We start from the raw sequence: 23,222 nt of genomic DNA, 5'->3' as shown, positions 1-23,222 counted from the left end.
AATTCAAGTGCATGGAGTATGGGCACAGTACAAGTTGAAGAAAACGAACAAGTTCTTGCAGTCTGTAAAAAACCCCACAAGATTCTTCACACACCGACTGTATGCAGAGAGGCAGGTGCATAGAAGAAGTAAAAATAAAACTATTCAAAAAAGAAGGGACTCCCGCAAATGTTGCTTCATCCAATAAACATGTTTTACAGTGATTGTGCAGGGGTCTCTTCTCTTTAACTGGAACAGTTGCAGAAGTCGAGGCTTTACCCCAGATTTAAGGTGGCGAACACCAGGTTTTCATTTGCGACGTGCTGTGTGCAAGCGTTTGTAAATGAGACACAAAGCTTGGTTAAGCTTGCATGTAAAGAAAGTGCAAGCACTTTAGAAACGTGTGAATTGACTCCCTGCAAAACATGGATTGTGTTAATGGTGTGGTCCACAGCAGACGGATTGTGTTTAGAGTTTTGAAAATGTGACGACAGATTGGACAATGGGATGTAAACGACTGTAAAAAACCTAAGTACATTGTGGGGATGGTAGCTCAGGCGGTAGAGCTGGTGGTCTATTGATCTAAAGGTTGCTGGTAGGATCCCAGGCTCCTCCTGCTAGCATGCTGTAATGTCCTTGAGCAAGACACTTAACCCCTCATTGCTCCTGATGGCTGCGTCCGTCGCTGTTTGAATAATTGTAAGTCGCTTTGGACAAAAGCGTCTGATCAATGACTAAATGTACATGTTCAAGTAGTTAGTGTTCTTATTGAAATATATTCAGTTTCAGAGACTTTCAACTTGTATTTCAAATATCTATAGTTTTATATCTTAAAATGCTTTCAACTCATTATTTATATTAAAATAAAAAAAATCTTATAACACTCATTAAGTGCGAGTTAAAAAAAAAGATGAAAACGAAATCAAATCATACGCCCACAGGGTTAACAGGGAGCAGCACTGTGCAAACGAGTCCGGCAGGGAAGGTGGAGCTGACGTCACGTGCCGGAGCAACCCCTACATGCAGAGCATCCCTCACATGGACGGAGAATGTCGCTCGGCTTGTTTCAGTTCAAAGATGTTTGGAAGTCTTTACTGACACAGAAAATCTTGCAACCATCTTGTGTGAAACCTCTCCCTTTTCTCCTTTCATTTCTCCCTTTTTGTACATTTCATATGTTTTATCTATTTCTCTATACGATTGAATGGAAGTGATCCTCCAAAAATGGCGACCGGAGTTCATAGCAACCCCATAGCAAGCGTCAAACTTCACATTCCCTATATGGCAACAGGTGGCAGTCACTAATAGAGTAATATTGATGAGATTGTACTTCATTGATCCCCTTGGGGGAAACAGTACAAATAGTATATAGCTGCAAGTGTAAAATAATAGTATAGTGTGATGGTACTAGTAATATTAGTAGTAGTAGTATTAGTAATTACCACTAAAATCCGGCATTTGTCATCAGGGGGAAAGGAAAACCCAGGTCTAAGTCCCGGGTCAAATGACCCTGCGACCCCGGTTTTAATCGGCTCCACCTGCGATCTGCTCTGATGTGAACAGGACACCCGGGTCGACTCGCTCATTTGGCCCCTTTACCTGCGCGGTGCAACACTCGTTGAAGTTCCGGACGTTGGTGCATAAATAGACAGGAATATCTCAGTATCATTCCATCATTTCATATCCCTTTTAGAATCCAAAATCAGAAGTTTTTGACTTTTTTCCGCATGGGGGACCGTGAAATGTTGTGAGTGTGGGGATCGCACCGTGGGGAGCACAGTGGAGAACCCCCACCCTCCCCGTCAGGCTCCGAGTCACTCCAGCACCGCCCCAAGCCGCTCCCCGCCACCCGAAGGACCGCTGCGTGGATACTCCATGCTGCTTCTTCTGTTTTGTTGCGTCGTTCATGAACGATACAATTCTTTTGAACGGCTCAAAATTCTTTTTTTCCAAGTTTCACAGTTTTATGATGTTGTTTGTTTAAGTTGCCGACTCCTCTACTGTTTTGTTCTCAATCACACTGGAACTATGACACGCCCCTTTTCCCACGTGTTCATGATGTCGAACATGACGCACCACAAAAAAACTGCATTTCTCCTGGCAATGGGAAAGGTGTCGCCTATTTTTAAAGGGTTGGCCCAGGCTTAAAAAACTCCAGGGATACCCGCTAATTTTAGTTTGAAAACGGCATGACAAAGTAAAAAAAAGGTATGTGTATATATATATATATATATATATATACACACACATACATACATACACACATACATACATACATATACAGTATATGCATATATATATATATATATATATATATATATATATATATATATATATATATATATATATATATACACACACATACATACATACATACATACATACATATACAGTATATGTACATGCATGTGTATATATATGCATGTACACACGTATAGTATACTCTTCAGAATCCTTCTGCAGTATATCCATTGTCATACGTAAATACATATACAACAATATGAATAAAAATAATTATACAAAGTTATATAATAATAATTGAGGAATTGGCATAATTGCTTGATATTTAAAGTGTTGACATGACTATTGAGTGTTTATTATTAACCATATTCATATTATTAATATTCAACAGTTTAGAGGTGGAACTAAAGTTCGCTTCCGTTGGTGTCACGTCTAAAAACGTCCCCCGATGAGGTGCTGCTGTTTAGGCTCCGACGGAGCTTCCGCACGGTGCAAGCAGGACTCCACCTGCTCCATCCACACGGGGCTCCATGTTGTCTGTACGAACGCTGTGATTTAACCCCAAGAAAGGACTCGACAGCGGCTTATTCGAACCCCGAGAACCCCGAGAACCCCGGACAAGAAAAGCCTTTTCGCTCCGGTCGCTCGTACAAGCCGCTCGTCTGCCCCGCGGCCGGTGCCGAGTCTCATGAACTTCACTCCGTCGTCCGGGAGGAATGTCGGCGCGCCGGCGCTAAGCGGGTACTAAGCCGCTGGGTGGTGTCTCCGGGCCGGCAGCATGTCCACCACCTCCCTGGACAGGGAGCTCCAGGAGCGGCTCCGAGAGGCCGCGGCCCTGGGAGACCTGGCCGAGGTGACGTCACTGGTGGAGGGCGGGGCCAGCGTCAACTCCCAGAACGAGATCAATGGATGGTGAGTGATCCCCAAAAACACCAACTTCAGGTGGAGGCACGACGTGCTGCTCCAAACACCGTGTCTGTGTATAACGTACAGATAGACGCTTTACCTGTGACGGAATGTGAATTGTTGATACGCAGGATAATTGGTCATCTCTGTTTTACTGATGCCAAGTTCTCTAAACTGTTGGTCCGGTTTTAGGTGAATTGATTACTGCAATTTTCTCCTTTTTCCATTGTTATGGTTTTGGTGTGAGCTCCTCTTTCCCTCCAGGGATGAGTTGAGTGTCAGTCTTTCTATCTTAAGTGAACATTTCCACCGTGCAGATTGAAAGGCAGAGCTCTGCGCTGTCATTACGTCCCAAACCTCGAATTAAAGGCTTTAAAATAGGTCTCGTTTATCCTCTTACTCAGCAGCCAGCCTGTGTAGGAGCCGGACATGCAGCCTGACATGCAGCCTGACATGCAGCCTGACATGCAGCCTGACATGCAGCCTGACATGCAGCCTGACATGCAGCCTGACATGCAGCCAGCCTGTGTAGGAGCCGGACATGCAGCCGGACATGCAGCCTGACATGCAGCCTGACATGCAGCCTGACATGCAGCCTGACATGCAGCCAGCCTGTGTAGCAGCCAGCCTGTGTAGCAGCCAGCCTGTGTAGCAGCCGGACATGCAGCCGGACATGCAGCCGGACATGCAGCCGGACATGCAGCCTGACATGCAGCCTGACATGCAGCCAGCCTGTGTAGCAGCCAGCCTGTGTAGCAGCCAGCCTGTGTAGCAGCCAGCCTGTGTAGCAGCCGGACATGCAGCCGGACATGCAGCCGGACATGCAGCCTGACATGCAGCCTGACATGCAGCCAGCCTGTGTAGCAGCCAGACATGCAGCCAGCCTGTGTAGCAGCCAGACATGCAGCCAGCCTGTGTAGCAGCCGGACATGCAGCCTGACATGCAGCCAGACATGCAGCCAGACATGCAGCCAGACATGCAGCCTGACATGCAGCCTGACATGCAGCCTGACATGCAGCCTGACATGCAGCCAGCCTGTGTAGCAGCCAGCCTGTGTAGCAGCTGGACATGCAGCCAGACATGCAGCCGGACATGCAGCCGGACATGCAGCCGGACATGCAGCCTGACATGCAGCCGGACATGCAGCCTGACATGCAGCCAGACATGCAGCCAGACATGCAGCCAGACATGCAGCCAGCCTGTGTAGCAGCCGGACATGCAGCCTGACATGCAGCCGGACATGCAGCCGGACATGCAGCCGGACATGCAGCCTGACATGCAGCCTGACATGCAGCCAACCTGACATGCAGCCAACCTGACATGCAGCCAGCCTGACATGCAGCCAGCCTGACATGCAGCCAGACATGCAGCCAGCCTGTGTAGCAGCCGGACATGCAGCCAGACTTGCAGCCAGCCTGTGTAGCAGCCGGACATGCAGCCTGACATGCAGCCTGACATGCAGCCTGACATGCAGCCAGCCTGTGTAGCAGCCGGACATGCAGCCAGCCTGTGTAGCAGCCGGACATGCAGCCAGCCTGTGTAGCAGCCGGACATGCAGCCGGACATGCAGCCGGACATGCAGCCGGACATGCAGCCGGACATGCAGCCGGACATGCAGCCAGACATGCAGCCAGACATGCAGCCAGACATGCAGCCAGACATGCAGCCAGACATGCAGCCAGACATGCAGCCTGACATGCAGCCAGCCTGTGTAGCAGCCGGACATGCAGCCTGACATGCAGCCTGACATGCAGCCTGACATGCAGCCAGCCTGTGTAGCAGCCAGACATGCAGCCAGCCTGTGTAGCAGCCGGACATGCAGCCAGACTTGCAGCCAGCCTGTGTAGCAGCCGGACATGCAGCCTGACATGCAGCCTGACATGCAGCCTGACATGCAGCCAGCCTGTGTAGCAGCCAGACATGCAGCCAGCCTGTGTAGCAGCCGGACATGCAGCCGGACATGCAGCCGGACATGCAGCCGGACATGCAGCCGGACATGCAGCCGGACATGCAGCCAGACATGCAGCCAGACATGCAGCCTGACATGCAGCCAGACATGCAGCCTGACATGCAGCCTGACATTCAGCCTGACATGCAGCCAGCCTGTGTAGCAGCCGGACATGCAGCCTGACATGCAGCCAGACATGCAGCCAGCCTGTGTAGCAGCCGGACATGCAGCCAGACATGCAGCCAGCCTGTGTATCAGCCTAACATGCAGCCAGACATGCAGCCAGCCTGACATGCAGCCAGACATGCAGCCAGACATGCAACCAGCCTGTGTAGCAGCCGGACATGCAGCCTGACATGCAGCCTGACATGCAGCCTGACATGCAGCCTGACATGCAGCCTGACATGCAGCCTGACATGCAGCCTGACATGCAGCCTGACATGCAGCCTGACATGCAGCCTGACATGCAGCCTGACATGCAGCCTGACATGCAGCCTGACATGCAGCCTGACATGCAGCCTGACACGCAGCCAGCCTGTGTAGCAGCCGGACATGCAGCCAGACATGCAGCCAGACATGCAGCCAGACATGCAGCCAGACATGCAGCCTGACATGCAGCCAGACATGCAGCCAGACATGCAGCCAGACATGCAGCCAGACATGCAGCCAGACATGCAGCCAGACATGCAGCCAGACATGCAGCCAGACATGCAGCCAGACATGCAGCCAGACATGCAGCCAGACATGCAGCCAGACATGCAGCCAGCCTGTGTAGCAGCCGGACATGCAGCCAGACATGCAGCCAGACATGCAGCCAGACATTCAGCCAGCCTGTGTAGCAGCCGGACATGCAGCCTGACATGCAGCCAGCCTGTGTATCAGCCTAACATGCAGCCAGACATGCAGCCAGCCTGTGTAGCAGCCTGACATGCAGCCAGACATGCAACCAGCCTGTGTAGCAGCCGGACATGCAGCCAGACAAGCAGCCAGCCTGTGTAGCAGCCGGACATGCAGCCAGACATGCAGCCGGCCTGTGTAGCAGCCTGACATGCAGCCAGCCTGTTACCTGGCAGCCGGTGATGATAAGGGAAGGCCACTAAGTCAGGAGAATCGACTACTGCCATGAGGTGGTTTTACAAACAGGATGCCTCGACTTTCTCAGTCCACATCTTTACTTTTTATCCTCATTTTCCCTCCGTCCAGGACGTGTCTCCACTGGGCCTGCAAGAGGAACCATAAACACATTGTGTCCTATTTGCTCAACGCTGGCGCAGACAAGGAAATCCTAACGGCGAAGGACGAGCTGGCTGCACAACTCACATCCAAACCGGAGATCAAGCGGTTGCTGGGAGGTAAAGGGAACATTTAATTTTGGCCTTTTACGATGAACTACTGTGAGTACTCTGAATCAATCACTTGTTCTCTGTTTTTAAATATCCATCACAGTTGAGGTGGAGGAAATGCCTGAAGTGAAGGAGCCCGAGCTACCAATCATCCCCAACTACTTGTCCAACCCGCCCTTCATGTACAGCAAGTTGGACAACATGGCCGAGGAGCTCATGGCCCAGAACGTGGCGGGGGACCCCGCGGAGGACTCGCACAGCGATCCAGCCTCCCTGTCGCCCACCCACCAGCCCCAGCTCCCCCAGAGCCTGGCCCCGGAGGCCCCTGGCCCCAAAGCGGGAACTTTGGTCCCCGTGGCCGAGCAGAACGGCGTGTCCCTCAGCTCCGCCTCCGCCGGCCACTACCATCCCGCACTAAACGGGGCGTTGCCCATGGACCTGTCGGTGGAGCCCCACCTGGTCAACCACGCCGACTACCCGCACGCCGTGGCCCACAACGGGGCCGTGTGCTCTCCACCGCTGGCCTCCCCCAGCCCCAGCACGTCCAGCAGCAACGGAAGCCAGGTCCAGGCCCCGGTGGCCAGCGCCAACCCCGCCATGAGCCGGCAACAGTCCATCCCCCAGCAGCTGAGCTGTGGGCCGGGTGGGGCGGCCATGCCGGCCTTCCAGCCCTTCTTCTTCACCAGCAGCTTCCCGGTCAACATGCAAGGTGAGGAACCAGCCTCCCTAAGAAAAATAATAATTTTATAAAAGGGCCTTCATTCATGTCCTCTCGTCTAAAACGCGAGGCATTTTGTCGGCTGCTGTGATTGGCTCCCCAAGCTCTTGTAAAGCATTGGCCCCTCTCTTTCCTGCAGTATTTGAGGGGCGTGGCGTGGCTTGGTTTGGTTTAACCTGAAGGACAGTTTGTTGGAACGACTCCTTTAGTGTCTGAGACATTTCAAACAGTTGAGGCTGCATGTTGCAATCAAACCTCACCCAGGTAGACGTCTCATGTCTTCACCTCGTAGTAACATGTTTCCTTCTCTCCTGTTTTCATCACCGTCCGTTCAACTTTTTGGAGGTTTTCTTTGCTCCGTAGCTTTGGCACCGGACGCTCTTCTCTCGCCGCTAGGGCGTGTAACGGTTCCCTTCTCTCCGCAGAGCTGGTGCTGAAGGTTCGCATCCAGAACCCCAACGCCCGGGAAAACGACTTCATCGAGGTGGAGCTGGACCGCCAGGAGCTCACCTACAGGTCGCTGCTGAGGGTCTGCTGCCGCGAGTTGGACATCAGCGCCGAGCACGTGGAGAAGATCCGCAAGTTGCCGAACACGATGCTGAGAAAGGTGAGGAAACGCCACGGCCGCGTTGTTTCACGAGCTTCACTCATTGTTAAAAAGAGGTGTTGAGGGAGCTGACGTGGACGGGGTCAACCAGAGGGACAGACGCAGGAAGCTGCACCACCCTGATGACTCCGCACCCAACGGCAGCGCAGCGCGGTTGATTGGTTGATTGATTGGTTATTGATTGGTTGATTGGTTTCCTTCCTCGCTCCCCGTCCAGGACAAGGACGTGGCTCGGCTGCAGGACTTCCAGGAGCTGGAGGTGGTTCTGGAGAAGGCCGAGGGTCTGTCCCTGTTCCCCGGGACGGGCGGGCTCACCGACAGGCCCTGCTACAACATGAAGGCCTCACGCCTCACCTACTAGAGCGGCTCCCGGGGGCCCAAGGTGCCCAGAACCCGACCGACAAAAGGCTTCTTTCGGACGACTCGGAGCCGGATGCGATTCAGGCGCCGCGCTGCTTCTCTACTATCCTGCCTTTCACCAACCGGGTTGTGGGGTTTTTCTGTTCTGCTCTCCTTTCTACCCGGCACTAAGCTAACGCTAACGCTAACACTAACGCTAACCCTAACGCATGGTGTCCTCGGTTCTGCGCCGAACCACGCGGACCTCCCCTGAGGGCCACTCCATCCGTCCTGGTTTTGCCTCCTCCACATCCCTCGGCTCTTTGTACGTAGGACCCCGGCGGAAGGATTTGGGGGTCGGGGAGGCTGGAGCTCGTCCCGCTGATTTGAATAGGGACCACGGCGACGCCGACCGGCCTCTGACCGCGGATCCAATATGGTGGACGAGGGCAGGGGGCGTGTGCTGGGTGGGGCTTCCCCTACAGGTCGTCTGCAGGCGGTGGTCAGTGGTCAGGTACTGAGGTGCAGCACACACGGCAACTCATGGTGCCGGCAAAATGACCCCCACACACACACACACACACACACACACACACACACACACACACACACACACACACACACACAGAGATACAGATACAGTCACACACACACACACACGGCTTCAGAGCCGCACAGAGTTTGGGTTTCACCGCCTTCCAGGGATTCAAGTGTCTTTGGACCTTCTGTTCGCCGAGCGCACGTGGGCTTTGGTAAACATACAAACGTACGGAAGAAATGCATATTATGGTCTGGCCATGGATCTCCGATCAATCAATCAGTCCCACACTGGAAAGCCATGGTTCCATCATTCCGCGGGGGAAGGCGCGGTCATCGCTTTGTCCTTCTGCGTCTTTTCCCGTGAAGATGGACGTGAAGCGCAGGCTCAGTCTGAGTTGACGAGCTGGTTTCCACGTGTCCTCCACCTCCAGCTGCAAGGAGCACCGCTCTACCCAAACTCTGTCCGAAACCACCGCATCCGCCCGACGCGGTGCCGCAGCAGCTTTTTGGGAGCGCTCCACCCTCTCCGATGGCTCTCCTCCTTTTCTTTTTTTTTTTTTTTTTTTCAAGTGTTAGCGTTAGCCTGTTAGCCCTCCCCAGAACACGTCAGTGACTCAACTTCTGTTTTACTGTGATTTAGAATCTCACCAAACCGCATTGAAGCCAGCGACCACCCAGTTCTTTACAATGAAGCTCTCAGCTGTTTTTATTATTTCAGACTAAGAATAAACATTATTTTGCACCAGAGGCTCCAGGGCTTTGGGGGTAAAAAGGGGGAGGACGTAGCCATGGTTCTGATCCGATGTGACTCTGTTGTGTCCAGTCAGCGCTTCCTTCACACGACTGCTCTGTTTGAACTTTGGCCTCTGTCGTACGTCACGTCCACATTAGCCTTTAACTTGTGATGAGAAAACTTTATTCAAGTTATTTTAGAGTAAAGTGTGTGTATATGCAGAAGAACAAAATATATATATATATATATATATATATATATATATATATATATATACACACACATATATAAATATATACTTTTGTTTTGTTCAATTCAATCAAATTTGAATTTCTCTGATGGGGAAATGATGAATTTTCCGTTTTGTTGAAGCGTTTTCTACACAAAATGGAGAAAACGGACGTAAAATGGAAGCAGCAGCTTGGGAAGACTTACCTGCTTTTTTTGTTTGTTTTCTAACTGGTTTTAAGAGAAACAGCCACATCCTCCGATTTCGGAGACAAACGTTTTGAATGCGGTTTTGAAAGACTTTAAACCCTGACCTTATTATTTTTACTGGTATTTTGACTGTTCTCCATGTTTGCTGGGTTTTAGTTGTACAAACAGTTGTTTTCTAACCGGGTGGTAACTAACTGTTGACTGTTCAGACTTGTACCTTAAGCTACTGCTGTGTGTTTAATGAGGTCTTTTTTATCATCACTAATGGTTTTATTTATCCTTTCTTAAGATTGTGTTTTTTTTTTTTTTTAAAAGACGCTCGGCCTCTTGTGTTGGTGTCAAAGCGCCAGAGCAGGTTTTGTAGGATGAGGAGGTGCTGATGAGGAGGTGCTGATGTGGCAGGAGCAGCGTGCACTGGAGGAGGGGAAGAGGAGCTTCCCAAAAGTTAGAAAGGAGGGGAAACAAAGTTTTAAAAAACAAACAAACAAACAAACGAGGACTATCAGGAGCGGTGACGGAGCGCTTGGGGGCGTGGCGCGGGGGCGGCCGCCTGCCGGGGAAGAAGGTGAACGCCGGGCGCCGATCACTCTTTCTGATTGAGAAGGCTGCTTTGTTTCGGGTTTTATGGGGATCGGATCAGATTCCGATGAGATTCTGCGAGGAGGTTTTTTTCGGTTCCCGTTGAGATGACGAAGGTGACTTAGAACACACTTTGACTTAACCTATGCATTCAGAGTCTGATATTTTTATATGCGTTGTGTGCATTTTGCAGAATAACCCTAGGCATTGTTAAAGCTGTGATTTCAGTTCTAGGTTCTTGTTACTCTTCTTTGATAAAGCATGGTGAACTGCTTCCAGTCGCAAATCTTGATCCGTGTCATTTGGTTCATTGGGGCGTGTCCGTCTGGACCCTAACATTCCTTGAAACGGAACAAATGTCTGTGCCCATTAATGTCTTCATAAACTGATCACATTTTAAACAACAGGACCAAACGTCCTTCACCTTTCACATAACAGCCACTAGAGGGAGTTAAAGGCAAAGATTGGCTTGAAGTCAACTACTCTAAATCACAGGTTAATACAGCACTTACACTCATTGCATTATTCCTTTTATGGTCAATTTAAGTATAAATTATTTATTTCCAATCGGGCATTTGCATGTGAAATAAACACAATGGGACGATTGTCAATGCTGAAATAATTTGAAATGATAAAAGTAATTGGTCCATACTGTTTTTTGTCCAACTGCCTAAAATGGTAAAGTATAATAATATATTAAGTACAATGTCGAAATTGGAGGATTTAACTTTTTCTTTCGCTCCATTTTTATTTCCAGCCTCAATATGAAAAAAATAAATACTGTGTTAATCCCGAGGGAAATTGTAGTGTCACTACAGAACCATCCGGCCCACATCACACACAATAGAATGAAATAAAAAAAATATATGGAAAAGCTTATTATCCACTGTGCAATGATGAGTATATAACAGGGGTGGGCCTTGTTTGATCCGGCCCGCGAGACATTTCCATGAACAACAATCCTAAAATATATTTAAATTTGTAGTATTTCATCTCACTGTTGTTTTCCTGTAATACTTAATGGTATCACCAGGTGGTGCATTGCTGGGCCCTCTCTGATGTCAAGTCACTCTTCTTTACTTTACCTGAACATCACGTATGCATCACCCATAACACAATGAGCGGACGGTTTTCAACAAAGACTGGATTGCAAAGTATTTTGGATATATTGGCTCATTTTTGGAGTTAATGGGGAAAGCCGATGATTTCCTCGAGCTGAGAGACGCGCACCGGCTTTGTGATTTGGCGTTGGCTGTGGACGTACTGGTCATGAATGAGCTGAACGTGAAGCTACGAGAAAGATCAGTTTGTTTAGCACAAGTATTCAAAGCCTCAAGGTCAAACTGACTTTGTTCTCTAAACAACAACAAACAAATCATTTGCTCATTTGCCCACGTTAGCACCGAAACAAGCCCCAACGCGCCACACAACACGGTCACTCAATGCACCGCCTGCACCCAGAGTCACTCACTGCACCGCCTGCACCCAGTCACTCAATGCACCGCCTGCACCCAGTCACTCACTTCACCGCCTGCACCCAGAGTCTGTCGGCGATGCTGTGATTTATACAAGTTTGAGAAGTGAGTTGAGCTGGTGTCACGTTCCTGTCACTGAGGGTTAGGCAGCACCACAGGAATCACAGCTGGAGCTGATTGATCTCCAGTCTGACTCCGTCCTGACGGAGAAGCTCTACTCCGTCAAACTGCAGACGATGTACAGTACGCTGCGACTGAAGCAGACGTCTTCAAACATCCACAGTTGGCACAGAGGATGCTGCTGTTATTTGGCTCTACCATAGAGTATGAACAGACGTTCAGTGTGATGAACATAAACAGAACAGGCCACAGAGCCCAGTTTATTGATCAACACCTGAGCACTGTCCTACACATTTCCACAACCACAACGGCACCAGATTTTGATGCACTGGCAAAAAAAGGAAAACCAGCAACACTGTTCATTAAATCCATCAATGGTGAGTTGTTGTATTGTTTATTTAAAAATGAATTTATGATTTAAAAACTGGGATAAGAGGAAATAGATATTTATTTTCTTCACTTCACTCTTGCTCTTTTTCCACCTCATCTACTGATGGTCTGGCCCGCCGGTCAGTTTTAAAAACTAAGTGTGGCCCTCGAGCCAAAAAGTAAAGAAATATTAAAAAAAAAAGTAGAGTATAATTATTTGATGTGCAATAGAAATGTTATTATTGTGCAGAATGATAATATATGATTATATAGTGCAAAATATTCAGTATTAGTATATTCCCATTGGTATATTAAATGATCTCAAAAATGAATACGGCAGTAACAGGTTGCATGGTGGCGATTAGGAAAGGCAATCAGTTCATCAGCAGGTCGCCAGCAGGAAGCGACACAACTTCCTGTTTCTAGTCTCTTACGTCAGTGCGGAGGAAGTCTTCTAAAGAAAGAGCTGACGTCGTTTCGTTGGGGTGACAATATTCAGTGTTTTGAGCCTCGCTCGTTTGCCACGTTGGACGGCGTTGAAGCCAAGTGAGAAGCGGCAGCAGAGAGGGAAGGTTCTCAGTGCTAAAGCGTTTAGGGAGGTCGTGCTGTCAACAAATTAAATGACGGGAAATGGGTTGAAAAACAGCAAATCTATTCTTAAATAATAACAATAATAATAATTAATAAGGCATTTTGATGTGTAGGTTATTCAAATCTAACTTTCTGCATCTCATCCATTCAGTTGAGATGATGAGGGACCTGGTCCTCACTGCTGCAGCTAGTACAGCACAAGTGAAGAAAGACCGCGACCTTAACGGATGTTCCCCAATAACATCACTCTTTAAGCACAAAGTGTCTTCACCACAGCACAAGAGTGAAGAAAGTGCATCGTTGAATTATTAGGGTTAGGGTTAGTTTTTCTATAAAGAGCTTCACTCAAGACCAAATAGAAACAAATCCATCAAAATGTCCATCGAGAACAAACAAGGGTTCAAATCAATTATTACCCAATAACCTACATCTCTGCATGCGGACGTACAGTTGATGTTTTAGAACGTCTCCAGATCCGTGGCTTGTCACACACTGCATGTCTGCACATTAAGCACTCGGGGCTCTTGGAGAAGGTCCACGTCCTGAGGTCCAGCTGTGCGGAGTGTCCGCGGCCTTTGGACCTGCATCTGTGTCCCGACGTATTAACGGAGACATGTCGAAGACGCCGTGGAGCTTTTGTTATGTTCCCCTTCCTGCTACAAAGAACATAAACAAAGCGTAAGTTACGGCCGCGCACAGCAAACACGCAGATGCAGACGAAGCAGATGTTCCGGAGCCGCGATCCAACGTCAACACAGAAAACACATATTGCGTAAGAGCGGCAGAATAATCTAGGAACCACGCGTGGACGCGGTCATGAATGGGAACCAAAACAATGGCACTACAAGCACGTCCAACTTCCTGGAATTGACACGTTTCTTATTTACGGCGATGAGGAGGACGTCTCCGCGGTGGCGGCTTAGGGCCCTGCCGGCGTCCAACGGGCGCGAGGCCCGCATACGGTACGGAGCCGTCCGTTGGCGCCGCCCGTGCACACACGTCCCCGCCAAGCCACGGAGTCAACGCCGCCGCGGCCGCTGACCGCTGCGCCTGCGCGGTGAGATGACTGTAGCCCTGCCCGTGACTTCGGTCGGGGCCCGTGAGACAGATTAGGCGGTGGGCGCCCTCACGTCGCCGTGTCCGAGCCCCCTCCCTGAGGCCGGCAGGCGTTTTCCCTCGCTGGTCGGGACCGGCCGCGGCGAGAGGGATTGGCACCTTGAGGAAGTCGCCGTGGCCCCTCACGCCGTCTGTGGGGACCGAGCCAGAGCGTCCCAGGCGGTTTCCACATCTTATGGCAGAGTTGGAGTTCATACAAAGGTCATTTAGAGACTCGAGGACGTTGGACATCGTCAAAGTCAGTGTTGGAAATGAAGTGAGAGGTGAATTTAACAAAATGAGAGAAGACACGGGGTATATTACATCTGCAGTTGCTGTTTCTAGTGTTATTTGGCCCTTGATTCTCAACCTTTTCCACCTCGAGGGTCTTCATGGGGCCACGGACCCCGTCGGACCAGACCCTGCAGCTGGGATCCGATCTGATCCATATTGTGATCCTTAGATGTGATTCCGTGTCTGTGCTCTGGTCAAACCAGGATCCAAAGCCTCGTCACTGGACGTTCTCTCACGGTGCCCAAATCAAACGACGGCATCAAGTTAAAGTTTAACTTTACATAATTTTGCTGGGGACCCCGTGGAACCTCCTGGAAGACTCCTGACAACCACTGCCCCAGCTCATCATTTCTACCAAAGGGTTGAATAAGTGCAGCGTTCAGGGCATTCGAGAGAAAGCAACTGATCCCAGACAGGAAGCGGTTTCCAGCGTTTGTGAAAAGTCGATTTAAAAAAGGACGAGAAAGAGTTTAATCACAGAGAACAAACACAAGAAGTGATTTAAAAGAATCACACACACACACAGAGAAACACACACACACACACACACACACACATAGAGACACACACACAGACAGACACAGACACACACACACACACACATAGAGACACACAGACACACACACATACACACACACACACACACACACATAGAGACACACACACACACACACACACACACACACACACGGTCTGAGAGAGAGACAGAGTGTTATTCCACAGTCCTTGTGCTTCCCAGGCTGAGCCCCCGCTGGGCTCAAAGAGGCCCAGTGCTCTCCATGTCTCACTCCCCAGTCCCAGTCTGTGAGCCCTCACTGACTGCAAGCACATGACACACACACACACACACACACACACACACACACACACACACACACACACACACACACACACACACACACACACACACACACACACACACCAGTCCCAACACTGACCATTCAACTGGTTCCTGATTTCAAGTGCATGTCAACAAGTGCTCGCCGGCTCTTTAAAATGCGAGCAGACACGCTGTGTTTTCTAAGTCTCTGCTGCCTCCACCCCTAACCTCCACCCTCCCATCCCGGACCCTCGCATTCCCAGCATAGCCAACACTGGCGGGGCCAGAGGCCAGGTCACATATTGACTAAAGCCACATGCCGGTCCCCGGCGGAGCGCCCCTCAAACCGCCTAAAGACCTTGACTTTGACCTCACCACCGCTCCGAGACCAGTCCAAAACAAGCCACTGCTGTGATGTCTGCTGTGTGTGGTTCACTTCATGTGGAATGCATCCATCCGTCCTTCCATCCATCTATACATCCATCCGTCTATCCATCCTTCCGTCCATCCATCCATCCATCCTTCCGACCATCCATCCATCCTTCCGTCCATCCATCCATCCTTCCGACCATCCATCCATCCTTCCGTCCATCCATCCATCCTTCCGACCATCCATCCGTTTGTCCATCCTTCCATCAACGATTTAACATCTACCTGTTCCTCGCTCCCCGTGGTCGCATCATTCAGGAACACTGACGGTCGCCACCATCGTTCGCAGTCGACACTCCGCTCTATACACATGTACAGTACGTCTATCTCATCAAGAGAGAGTTGAGGACGTCAACAACTGGAAGTCACAAGACACATTCTAAAACTGACTAAGGCCAAAAAACTGAGGTCATGATCTTCTGCAATATGGGAAAAATGAAGACCAGGTCAGAGATCTCAGTGTCCATCTCAGTTTCCAGAACATGCTATACCAACAGTATCACACGATCAGCATTTTATAGTTTTATATACAGCAAAAAAGCATCTTAATGGAAATGATCATACAAGCAGCGCTAAAAGGAGTTCTGCCCAAATAAAGATGGATTCAAGCTATTGCTGGCACAAATTATTCAGAAGGTTGCTGCCAGAGTTACCAAACAAAATGCCTTCTCTTGCCTCATTATGATCAATGTTGTAATATTTCACTTCATTTACGTAAATGCATTGCACATCCTAAGCAATTTAAAGAGAGAAAGTGAACTGCAGCTGCAATAGTAAGGCTGTGTACTCATAAGAACAAAAGAACTGAGTTGGACACCAGGACACTGGAATGTGTTTTACAGTGAACACCCAAAGAGAAATGAGAGCTACACATTATTTGGTTGGGACAAAAAAATCAGAAAACCGGCTGTCATAAGTTAGTTATTTTGCATTAAAATGTAATATTTACATAAATATTTTACTATATCTACCATTTATAGATGTTATTATTTATGTTTTTATTATTAATTCTATTTTATATCATTATTTACATTCATATATGATACAAAATACAAGACTAATAATGAAAGAAAAGTAGTATATAGTCAAATATAAAATATGGTTGATTTCCACAAAATAGCCACCCTTAACCCCTGCAGTCTTAGAATGTATATTTAAAAAAGGATATGTATCAAAGTAAAATAAGCACGTGTGCATGCACATAGTATGATCTGCTGCATTTCATTAAAATGGTCCTGTTCCTTGTGCGCCGCCTTGCCACTGAAGGGTTAAGGTGTCCGGGCTCCTTTACGCACAGGTGTCTCCCGGTGCGCTCTGCAGACTGGAGGCTTTTTTCTTTAATTAACTTCATCACAACTGTACCTCCACTGGGCTCTGCTGCTGGGGGACCGCGCACTGTAATTCATGTCTTCCCATCCGGACTAAGGAGGCTTGCAGACCGCTAATCTCTCCGGACTATTAAACGTGGCGCGGGGACTTTCGGGGAGTTTTACGCGCCAGGTCCCGCGGTGCGCTCGGATGCCTCAGGTTCCTCTGTGTGGATTGAACGCTCTGAAGATCCATGAAGTGAAGTCTTGCGGTTCCCATGCACATTTAAAAGCTGAAAGCGCGTTGTTTCTTACACCCCAGTGGTTCTTGTTGGATGCGTCTTGCTCGGGGTCCTGCGTGGAGCCTCCGTTACGCGCCGGGCATGTGGTGGATGCTGTTTCCACGGTGGATCTGGTTCCTTCTGGGACAGTGCTATGTTCTGCTCCACTACCTGGAGAGCCACTGCGTGGGGGGCATGCCGCTGTCCGTGGCCAAGGTGGTGTACTCCCATGCGGGCATGTGCCCCAACGAGCTCAACCCCAACCTGTGGGTGGATGCCATGAGCACCTGCATGCGGGAGTGCGAGTCCGACCAGGTGGGTCTGGAGTTCTTATCATGATAATAATAAAGATGATGATGTTAATAATAATAATAATTATTATTAATAATAGTAATAATAATAATAATAATAATAATCATCATCATCACCATCATCATCATCATCATCATCATCATCATCATCATCATCATCATCACCATAATAATCATTGTAAACATAATAATCATAATAATAATTAAAACAAATCGTTTTAAATACTGTATATATCATATTCTTATAACCACTTTGTTTCTCACCCTGTTTCATAATATATATATGTATATATATAATATATATTATATATATATATATTTATCATTTATCTTTTTTCTTACTTTATTATTCCCTATTATGTAATTATGTGCTTCTGTAACACTGCAATGTCTCTCTGGCAAGAAAAATGTACATAATCTATCTAGTTAAACTATAATAATAATAATAATAATAATAATAATAATAATAATAATAATAATTATACGACCACTACTACTACTACTACTACTACAAATAATAACAATAATAATAATAATAATAATAAGAAGAAGAAGAAGAAGAAGAAGAAGAAGAAGAAGAAGAAGAAGAAGAAGAAGAAATTATATAATAAACACATTGTCTGTGTTTTTAGGTTGTATTTTTGGACACAAGAGAGTTGGAAATCCATTAGGCTACTTTAGGGCAATGGTTCCCAACATGTGGTTTTGGGATCCCCAGGTGTCCTTCCAGAGGTTCCAATAACTGTTTCTGGGGCATAGTTGAAGATGCCAGGAATCTGGATTTTAGGTCAGGTCTTGAGTCTTGGACGGTGGAAAAAAATGATGGAAGACAAATCATTCTATTTAAAGTTCAATAATTCACGTTTCTCATCTCGATCACAGGACTGTGAGACCTTTGAGAAATGCTGCCCTAACGTGTGTGGCAACAAGAGCTGTGTGGCAGCGCGGTACCTGGACATCAAGGGCAACAAGGGTCCCATTGGGATGCCGAAGGGCGCCACCTGCGACAAGTTCATGTGCACGCAGCAGGGCTCCGAGTGCGACATCTGGGACGGCCAACCGGTTTGTAAATGCCGGGACCGCTGTGAGAGGGAGCCCCACTTCACCTGCGCATCCGACGGCATGACCTACTACAACAAGTGCTACATGGACGCCGAGGCCTGCTCTAAGGGTATCTCTATCTCTGTGGTCACCTGCAGGTAACATGTTAAGTATATTGCATTTCTATCTCCCATTTTTTTCCTGTTGCTGTGCTAAGGTAAAAGGATGTTCTAATAGTGCTGATTATTGACATTTTTGAGTGATGTGTGTACAATCCTATGGTATATGCAAACGTTTCCTGTTGGTTATCCACACACCTTGAAACTGGGGTTACCACCCTGTTTTCCTCAGAGATCCTCTCAATCAAACCTGATTCAATCTCATATCTTCCTATTAAAAAGATGTTATACATTTGTCATGTATTTATTAGTGTTTGGTGGTCATTTTCAAGGTTGTTAGGTGGCATGATACATTACAACATATGTATAGTCATGGATTGTATTTCAATTTATAAATTAATCAAGGCTCATGTTGAGTTTTGAAATTACATTACATTGATCAGACGCTTTTATCCAAAGCGACTTACAATTATTCAAACACCGACGGACGCAGCCATCAGGAGCTAAGTGTCTTGCTCAAGGACACTACAGCATGCTAGCAGGAGGAGCCTGGGATCGAACCAGCAACCCTTAGATTACTAGACGACCAGCTCAACCTCCTGAGCTACCACCCCCATAAATATTTGCCTATTTAGAAACATCTGCCTCAAATCAGCCCTGTGACCCCCCTAACCCAATGCACGGTCTGGCACCCCAGGTTGGGAATCATTGTCTTGATATTTATATCACAGGGGAAGCTTCTCAAGACACAATTTAAATCTGATCTCGCAATGATGTGCCTCTCTCTGATCGTGCCCCATCCACAGGTTTCACCTGACCTGGCCAAACACCAGCCCCGTTCCAGTAGAGACCACCTTGCGTCCCACAACTGCCCTGCAGACCACCCTCCCGGCCGACATCCATCCCCCCACCATGCTCAGCGGCACCACCCAACAGACAGTGTTTGTGGGCGAGACGGCCAGCTTCCTGTGCGAGGTGTCCGGAAAACCACGTCCAGAAATCACATGGGAGAAGCAGCTCGAGGGCAAGGAAAACACCGTCATGAGGCCGAATCATGTCCGTGGCAATGTCGTCGTCACCAACATCGGTCAGCTGGTCATATACAACGCTCAACTCCAGGATGCCGGCATCTACACCTGCACAGCCAAAAATGTTGGTGGGATTGTCTCAACCCATTTCCCCCTTGTTGTCATCAAGAGAGAAACCAGGGGTAAAAATGCGTCTGGGAACAGTACCAACTTGCCCTTTCCAGCAGCGGAATGCCTGAAGAGTCCAGATACCGATGACTGTGGTGAGGAGAGCATAAGCTGGTACTACGAATCAAAGAGAAACAACTGCTTCACCTTCACCTACAGCCAGTGCAACAAGAACCGGAACCACTTCGACAGCTACGAGGCCTGCATGCTCTCCTGTGGGGTGGAGCTCGCCGCCCCCTGTAGCCTTCCAAGCCTGCAAGGACCATGCAAGGCCTACGAGCCCCGCTGGGCCTACAGCAGCACCCTCAAACAATGCCAGTCCTTTGTCTACGGGGGATGCGGCGGCAACGAGAACAACTTTGAGTCCAAGGGAGCCTGTGAAGAGATGTGCCCCTTTCCGAAGAACCACAACTGCAAGATTTGCAAGCCCCGGGGCAAGATGGTGACCAGCTTCTGCAAGAGCGACTTTGTGATATTGGGGCGCGTGATGGAGCTGACTGAGGAGCAAGAATCAGGCCACGCCTTGGTGACAGTGGAGGAGATCTTGAAGGATGAGAAGATGGGCCTCAAATTCTTTGGCAAAGAGCCCCTGGAGGTGACCCTGCTCAACATGGACTGGAACTGCCCCTGTCCCAACATCACCGCCGCCGGGGGGCAGCTGATCATCATGGGGGACGTACACAACGGCATGGCCGTCCTGCAGCCCGACAGCTTTGTAGGTCCGTCCAGCGCCAGAAAGATCAGGAAGCTTCGAGAGGTGGTCCAGAAGAAGACCTGCAACTTCCTGAAGGAGCTCTCTACCATTCAGTAGGACCCGTTGGGCTCTCCCACTCGGACACATCGACACTTGTTGGTCTTGTTGAAGATTCCCAGGTTCCAATTCCCAGTGACCTCACCAGTCCGATGGACTGTCTGCGACCGCAACACGAGTAGATCCCCCCTGATCTGGAGGTTTTTGTCGTCGCTGTCTCCAGTGTCTTCCTTCCCTCGGACATTTTGTCATCGCTCAGTGGATTCCAACAACACGTGACCTTTTCAAAACTTCTTCTCTTGGCTTTTCGGGCGTCACTGCGTCGAAAACACTCCAACTCAAATAGCTAGAGGCTCCGTTTCAGTTAGTCCTGAGTTTAGATCGCTCTATAACCTAAAGACCAGCACTTGCCCTCGAAATGATCTTCATGTTTTCTTATTATTTTGCTGTATTTAATCTTTGTAACAGCTGAAGTTTAACTCAAATAGAATGAAGTTCTTTAGACTTAATCTTGAATACACTAATGAGATTCATAGAGAGATATGCATTAATTGCTCTGGTATGATTCCTACTGTGTTGTGTGAAGATATCTATTCTGTAATATACTGAATGTTCTCAACACTTGAGCTGCGGCGTCGTGTCGTGAAGCCTCGTTTATCAAACCAGAATCAAATAAGCTCCTTGATCCTACTCGACGTGGAATCTGCTTTGAAACGTTTTCATTTACATGGACAATGTCATATTTATTTAGTAGTCACTTTGTTCCTTTGCAACCAGAGAGAGAGGCTTTATTCTCATCCGGTTTTTGAAATATTAGTGTTTATTACGACTCTCGTGGATTGTGACAGTAAAGAAATAAAGGCGACAGGAAGTAAAAGTTTTTACGGAAATTGTCCTTTTTTGAAGTTGTCCTTGTTTGTGTGTGTTGCATTGGCAGTAAAACACTGAAAAAACATTTTTCAGGATTTCAAGTTCCCCACCTCCCATCCCCGTCCTCCCCCTCTCGTCCCCCAGTTCACCGTCCCTCCCGTCCCCGTCCTCCCCCTCTCGTCCCCCAGTTCACCGTCCCTCCCGTCCCCGTCCTCCCCCTCTAGAGCCCAGTTCCCCTCTGCGTCCCTCCGGTCCCCGTCCTCCCCCCTCCAGCCTCTTGTCTCCGGCCTGGCATCAGAATGTGGAGCAGGTCACATTCCAGTCCAGCTGTGGAGCCCGTGGTGCTCAGTGTGCTGTGTTGTGTCTGGGTCTGGGCCCCTCGCCCGGCGCTCTCCACCCCGCTGGCCCTCCACCGGCCCTCCGCCGGCCCTTTGAAGTACGAGGGGCCGGGGGGGAGGGAACAATGTCTCCCCCTTTCTCTCCCCATCTTCCTCACCCTCCCTCTCTCTTAATGGCCACATCTGTGAGTTGAGGTGAACCGTGGAGGACGGATAAACAAATGTGAAGAGCGGAGGAATGGTGTTGACAGGGAATGAACTCGTCCGTCCCACCCGTCTCACTCTCTCTCTCTCTCTCTCTCTCTCTCTCTCTCTCTCTCTCTCTCGTGTTTCAAGTGAAAATCCATAAGAGCACCACAAGACCCGCAAGCTGAGTTCAGGGAAATTTATAACCAATCGAACAAGACTCCCCACCCTTGATTTTTAATTATAACTTTGATTTACAAGCACCTCTCATGGAACCCAAGGACACTTTACAGGGTAAAAGGTTCGAGCACCAGGAAGAGCCAAACAAAGCAGCAATTGCAATAACTATGAATAATAATAATAATGTAGAATAATATTAATAATCCTAATAATACAAACAAAGATGGAGTGCTGTAATAATCAAGTGTTAAATGTGAAAATGGAAATGAAATAACAGAAAAGAGGAGTTGGATATTTGGGTTTTATTTCAAGACCTGTTCTCCATCTTGCATTGGGGGGTTCCTCCTCGGTCGTGAATTCTTTTGTTTTGGGTTTGAACTCCGGGTTCAGAGTCTATTCCCTGCTCACACATGGAAATGCACGGTGAGTTTATTGCGACTCCCGGGGAGTTTCATCCCCGGAAAAGTGGATTCATTGTGCAGTAACGTGTGTTTACTTTGCAGAGGAGACGCTGGAACTAAAGGATATTAAAATAAAAAAGGGATTTGTCTGTGGAATCAGCCGCAGAGAGGAGGAGCTTTCCTCTAATTCCCTCCACTTCAACTCTTCGACCCCCGTGCCCCGCACCGCCTCCCCCCTCTCTCCCCCGTCTCACCCCCTTCCTCCCCCGTCTGCCTGCTCAGACGACCCCTGACCCCTCTAATGAAAAAGAGGCTGTTGAGGAAAAGGCCATTTTGATTAAAAGGATGTTGACAAGTGCCGAGTCCAAGGCTGGCCCGGGTCCAGACCCCCCCCCCCCAGCTGCAGGTTGAGCCTCAGCCCACCCACCACCTCACAGACAAACCATAATAATGCTCCAGACAGCAACAGGTAGCGTGGAGGGGCCGTGCCCTCGCTGACACCGTCGGTCGAGACGCCCCCAAAAAAACATGAAAAGAAACCCAAAAACAATTGCAGATGAAAAGGAAGCCAGAGACGCTCCCTGCTCCGACGGCAAAGAACCTTTCAATGAAAACAAAAGCATGAACTGGTCATGGAAAAAAAATAAAATAAAAATTATAGATTCAACTCAGCAAA

The 23,222-nt window shown here is 48.6% G+C and overlaps 2 protein-coding genes across 2 annotated transcripts; both read left to right on the top strand.

The window, feature by feature from the left end:
* Window positions 1-2,779: 2,779 nt before the first annotated feature.
* Window positions 2,780-8,437, top strand: ankrd40 (ankyrin repeat domain 40). Its single transcript, XM_080009462.1, has 5 exons — window positions 2,780-3,132; window positions 6,279-6,427; window positions 6,522-7,127; window positions 7,562-7,743; window positions 7,961-8,437. Exons 1-5 carry the CDS (start codon window positions 2,999-3,001, stop codon window positions 8,102-8,104), a joined length of 1,215 nt encoding a protein of 404 aa, XP_079865588.1. The 5' UTR covers window positions 2,780-2,998; the 3' UTR covers window positions 8,105-8,437.
* Window positions 8,438-17,255: 8,818 nt separating this feature from the next.
* Window positions 17,256-20,631, top strand: wfikkn2a (info WAP, follistatin/kazal, immunoglobulin, kunitz and netrin domain containing 2a; the record flags this gene model as incomplete). Its single annotated transcript, XM_080009460.1, has 3 exons — window positions 17,256-17,468; window positions 18,347-18,663; window positions 19,431-20,631. The coding sequence occupies 3 exons, from the start codon at window positions 17,256-17,258 to the stop codon at window positions 20,629-20,631; spliced, it is 1,731 nt and encodes a 576-aa protein (XP_079865586.1).
* Between the last annotated feature and the right edge of the window lie 2,591 nt (window positions 20,632-23,222).

Source organism: Zeus faber (assembly GCF_960531495.2).
Source record: "Zeus faber genome assembly, chromosome: 11".
In the NCBI taxonomy this organism is placed as follows: Eukaryota; Metazoa; Chordata; class Actinopteri; order Zeiformes; family Zeidae; genus Zeus; species Zeus faber.
Note: the sequence above shows the minus strand (reverse complement) of the source record. Positions and strands in the feature narration are given on the sequence as shown.

Coding starts and splice junctions, on each gene's coding strand:
- ankrd40 (XM_080009462.1), top strand. CDS start 2,999: ATGTCCACCACCTCCCTGGACAGGGAGCTCCAGGAGCGGCTCCGAGAG. Junction 3,133..6,278: donor CAGAACGAGATCAATGGATG/GTGAGTGATCCC, acceptor CCCTCCGTCCAG/GACGTGTCTCCACTGGGCCT. Junction 7,744..7,960: donor CGAACACGATGCTGAGAAAG/GTGAGGAAACGC, acceptor CTCCCCGTCCAG/GACAAGGACGTGGCTCGGCT.